This window comes from Scomber japonicus, chromosome 19 (genome assembly GCF_027409825.1).
Source record: "Scomber japonicus isolate fScoJap1 chromosome 19, fScoJap1.pri, whole genome shotgun sequence".
NCBI classification, from domain to species: Eukaryota; Metazoa; Chordata; class Actinopteri; order Scombriformes; family Scombridae; genus Scomber; species Scomber japonicus.
The window spans coordinates 22301936-22307485 of NC_070596.1; the positions used below are offsets into that span (position 1 = coordinate 22301936).

General features: G+C 39.8%; 1 protein-coding gene across 1 annotated transcript; it reads left to right on the forward strand.

Annotated features, from left to right (window-relative positions):
• The first annotated feature begins 1317 nt into the window (after window positions 1-1317).
• On the forward strand, window positions 1318-4972 carry LOC128380045 (prostaglandin E2 receptor EP4 subtype-like). The gene is made up of 2 exons (XM_053339719.1): window positions 1318-2364; window positions 3310-4972. Exons 1-2 carry the CDS (start codon window positions 1585-1587, stop codon window positions 3880-3882), a joined length of 1353 nt encoding a protein of 450 aa, XP_053195694.1. The 5' UTR covers window positions 1318-1584; the 3' UTR covers window positions 3883-4972.
• Window positions 4973-5550: the final 578 nt, after the last annotated feature.

Sequence of the window (5550 nt, forward strand, 5' to 3'; positions counted from 1 at the left end):
GTAAGCAGCATCTTATTCTAACCAGGCTAATTTACATACTGACAGGAAATTCGTCTCTAACGACTCGTATTGTTGTTTAATTTGATCATAGCTGGTAGAATGAAACTAAGCACACTTGCTCCAGTACAGTGAAGTGCAGTTCTGATGTACTTTAAATGAGTGCCATTTTTTAAATATATTTACTGCTACTCCATTTCATTTCAGAGGGAAATATTGAACTCCATTATATTTATTTAAAATAACTTTGCATGTCAATGGCTTACATTAAAAAATCTATAATACTATGCATTGTTACAGATTAAACTACCCATTAAATACCCAGCAGTACACAGTGTAATGCAGGTGACATGTGCTCCATCTCAACCTAAGCATCATTAAATTACTGACTGTTAATAATACTCCAATAATATGTATGCAACACTCTGAAATGGGCTGTTCTGGCTAAATATTACTTGACTTTGTATATTTTAAGCACATTGCTCTGATAAAACTTGTGTTTATAAGTAGAACTTGCAGGATTTCTACTTGCAGTGGAGTATTTGTAGGCTACACTGTGGTATTGCAAACTTTGCTAAAGGTAAAGGATGTGAATACTGCACACCACTGCTGCACAGTGCAAGTAAAGCTGTCAAATGAATTTAGTGGAGTACTATTTACCTTTGAGTAGAATTCAATGAAAATATTAGTATTTCAAAATGCAGTGTTAGTGTACTGGAGTAAATGTTCTCTGCATCAACAAAGTTTGTGGATAAATTCAATTGTGCTAAATGCATCATCTATAAAAAAATCAAAATCTACTTAATGATCTCGTGAAAGATCTTTCTAATGTATTAATAATCTGGATTTGTTTTTTAATTTTAAGTTTTAGTCATAGCAGAAGAATCTCTGGACGATCTGCAGTGAATGACTATCATCTTACTTTTGCTGCTGAGTGGACACGTTTTCAAAGAGGTCATGATTCAAGTGAGAATCGCATTATATTAAACCGGTTCTGTGCAAACTGTAGTGTCTGTGTTTCTGTGTTTCTGTATCTCAGTTGTGTTTTTCCCCTTTTCTTTTGTAAATCAAACAGTGTTTCATTTGACAGCCTTGTTTACACATGCAGACGTCTTTACTTTCCTGACACAGTGACGAGGAAGCGTTGAAATGCATCACCTATATAAAGAACTGAAACCTGCAGATACGTGACGGGTTACCTGACTACACACAATGCGCTTCTGTCTCAAACAGCTCACTGGTTAAATGAACGGCAGAGGAGGAGCTGTCTTCAGTGGCCCAAGAAGAAACTTCCCTGTCAGTTGTGAGTGAGGTAACAACGTGGAGCGCAGCTCGCTGTCCCGGAGAGCATCGTTTGCCAACCAAAGCCACTAAAACTAAACCTTTTTTTATTTGGATTCCTCATGTTTTCATCAGAAACTTGCCGGAATATGGAGTATGAATTCTGTGCGTAAAAGAGACGTTTATGGAGATGATGGATAATGTTGGAGAGGCTGGAGAGTGCGATTTAATGGAAAGTGTCATTACTTCGGAAGTGAGAGGAAAGCCTTTGCTTAGTGTGGAGCAGTGAGAGAACCCCCTGCAGGTATGAACAGCACAGTAGTAAAGGGGAGTTTTCAGCCGCCCACCATCCCGGTGATTATGTTCATTTTTGGGGTGGTGGGGAATGTCATCGCCATAGTGGTTCTGCGGATATCACGAAAGGAACAAAAAGAGACGACTTTTTATACACTCGTGTGCGGCCTGGCAGTGACAGACCTCCTAGGCACCCTCCTGGCAAGCCCCGTCACTATCGCCACCTACATGAAGGGCTCCTGGCCGGGAGGATACCCACTGTGCCAGTACTCCGGGTTCATCCTGCTCTTTTTCTTCTTGGTCCAGCTCAGCATTGTGTTTGCCATGTCAGTGGAGAGATACTTGGCAATAAACCATGCTTATTTCTACAACGAGTACATCAACCAAAAACTTGCTGCATTGGCTCTTTTGGTCATTTACATCACCAACATCGTGTTTTGCGCGCTGCCTAACATGGGACTCGGCCAAGTGAAACAACAGCAACCGGGAACATGGTGTTTCATCGACTGGCAAAACAATGACACAACTGTCGCCACTTTCAACTTGATGTACGCAGGTGTGAATTCAGTGATCGTGCTGGCCACTGTCATATGCAACGTGATGGTGTGCGGTGCTCTGATCCTGATGCACAAGCGCTACCTCCGACGCACGTCTCTGGGCACAGACCAGCGGCGCATCGCGGAGCTCAGGCGCAGACGGAGTTTTGGACGTTTGGCCGGAGCAGAGATCCAGATGGTCATCCTGCTTATAGCCACCTCCGCTGTGGTTCTCATCTGCTCCATACCTTTAGTGGTGAGTTTTGGGGAAAATACGTCAGTGTGCTGTACGTTCGCAATAGGTTGTTTACGCATAGGAATGACGGATAAATGAATAAGTGGGAAAAAGTGGAGATTTGCACAATACGAGTAAATGTATTGAATCAATCATTAAAAGCAAAAAAAATAAAAGTAAACTAAAACGATTGTGCACCTGTGTAAATGCAAAATTATTTAAAAAGAAAAAAGGTTTACCTAAAGACTTTATCAATAGCCTATTTCACGTGCTCTTGAGTACACACTGCATGTTCAGCGTCTCTTTGAAGTTCTTTTGAATCTGAACTTTGTGTTCCAGTGCTTGTTTGTGGTCATTATGACGCATCACATTTAACTACAAGTGATGCTGGGCACATGTTGGAACATCTGTGGTTTACAGGGGTGTCAACTGTCATGTTATTTGCAAAAAGTCCAAACAGTTTGCTCCAATGTTCTTGCTCATCCACTGCAGCACGACAAGCACAGATTCGTACATCTGTAGTGCCAAAGTTAATGACTGAATTGATGACCCCCTTATTATTCGTTGAAATATCAACAGGCGTCAAGCCTGTGATTCTGGCAAAGTGAAATGATCACTGGTCATTATACTCTGGGGGAGCACAAAAGCCAAAGGCTCATTTGTGATGAATGATGTTGAGCAGTGTAACTCTGCTTTTACTGGCCTCTTGCCATCTCTGCACTGCTGTGGTTGCACACACTAATTCAGCTAAATGTCTATTTAGACTTGACCATTACATGCCAACCGTGTATGACTATGTCAAATAAACAGTTATTTTACTTGTAAAACACTCCTTCAAGTTGGGTTTGCATTTGAAAAGTTGTTCTTTTTATTTCATAAACAATCAATTATGAATGTTTATTGCATGTCTTAATGCATCTGTGATTAATAATAAAACCCTGTCTGTTTTCTCTCCTATGCTGTCAGTTGAGGATCTTTGTGAACCAGCTCTTCAGAAACCAGAAAGAAGAGCCTTTAGGGTTGAATAAAGACCTCCTTGCCATCCGTATGGCTTCTGTCAACCCCATCTTAGACCCTTGGATCTACATCCTGCTCAGAAAGACAGTGGTCCTCAAGCTGATGGAAAAAATCAAGTTTCTGTTCTGCAAAATGGGAGGGCGGGGAGGGAGGAGAGGGGGGCAGTTCCACTGTACCGACGGCCACCTCTCCTCCTCCTTTGTGTCTCGGGATTCCCCATCACTGGTGTCACGTGAGCTGCGGGAGATGGTGAGCTCTTCGCAGGTCTTTCTGTATCCGTCAGAAGGACACAGCGGGAGGCTCGGCTCGTTTCAATCAGGGGCACAAGCCAGCTCCAGTCCAAAAGCATACACGTTACAGGGCTCCCAGGAGGTGGAGAGGCCTCAGAGGGGACTTTCACAGACTGATTTAGAGGACACAACGCCAGGCCGGCCACTAAAAGAACTTCCAGTATGCTCCAACCCGGCACTACATGTAACTTTCACAGATGAGACTGCCAACATGCAGGAGAAATGCATATAACTTCTGAAAAAAACATCCACCACTGTAATGGGACTGTCACGAGACAGAAGATAGGAACTAACGACTGCACTGCAAAGACGTGATGACAATAGAAAAACGTCTGAAGACTGAAATAATCATCCATCAATCTGTAGATATCTATGTGACATAGCAGACAGATATTACTGAACCAAATATCCATTATTAATGTATTACTCCTCAATTGTAGCTGACCACAAACACCATATCATTAAATTCACTTCAGTACAGTCACAACTGTTATATCCACAAAACTGTAAAGAACAATATGACATTATAGAGGAGCTCCTTTTGTTGCACTTTTCAAATTTCTTAAACCACTGAGAGGCTAATGTTTGTTTAGTAGCGTAGAGAAAACCTGCACAATGATAGTAAAGAATTAATGAAAAAAAAATGTGAACAGTGTTCCATGATGTTAATTTATTTTAAGTATGAAAATGTACGTTATTGTCTTCTCTGTGAGAAGGAACTAGATAGTGTGGAGCCATTTTAAATCGGTACAAGATGATTTTTTTTCTTTTCTTTTCCTTTTTTTAATTTTTTTTTTTTTTTGGTACATAGCAACATTTGCAAGTAATTTGGTCATACTGGTTGACAGAACAAGCTCTAACATCAAAGCTAGAGTCATACCATCCCCTGCATTTCGTAACACAAGGCAGCTATGTTGTGGCTTTTTTCCTTTTTCTACAGTACAAGTCCTGGAAGATGTTAGGAGGCCTTCTTCTAAAGTAATGCCTTAATATACACTCTCCACTACCTTGTAAGGATTAATTCAACATCATCTGGTTTTACCTTCACGTGCCTCTTGTGTAGTCAGATTTTTATAGGAGAATACAAATAGAAGACATCGTTGAGTTTAGGGGATTTGTCTATTCCTGAAATGATTTAACACGGCATTCATGTTATTCATGCTGTAAAGATGCATCTAAATATCAAAACGTGTTCATATGAAAGTTATTTTTTTGTTGTTGTTGCAACAGCCAGACACATTTAACACAACACGGTTTACTCTCTAGTGAACTACATGTTGTACCAAGCTCATGAAAAAACTGAAAATAAAAGTTGGAAAATATTCACATAAATTAACAGTTTGTCTTTTTTTTTTGTAAACTTGAAAGGGTTAATTTCCAGGTTTAATATTACAGTGAAGTAACTCTAGTGCGTCTGCATTGTATACAGATTAAAGGACGGGTTCACAGTATTTCATGTCTGTCTTCAGGTGCTAAGATGTACATTGAAACAGGCTTTCTTGCTCTTATCATTCTTCCTGTTCATACTGACTCACAGCCCTCCCTCTAAACAAATAATGTATGTAATATTTACATGTGATGTGATATTTAGTTTACATGCATGGCAAATAAATGGTAAAGTATAGACTGTGCTGTAAAGAAAGAGAAAATACAAGGGAGCTGAAATGATGAGTTGATTAATCGGACGACAAACTTAATCTGCAGCTACTTATTGTTTCATAATGTTTAAAACAAAAATAACATTTACTGGTATTCAGCTATATTACTGATAATATTTGGGGATTGTGGTTTAACCCTCATCCAACCAACATACTTAACATGTAAGGACTGCCGACTGAATAAACAACTGTAAGAAATAATCATCATAGCCAAATGTTAACTTATTTCTTTTATAACATAA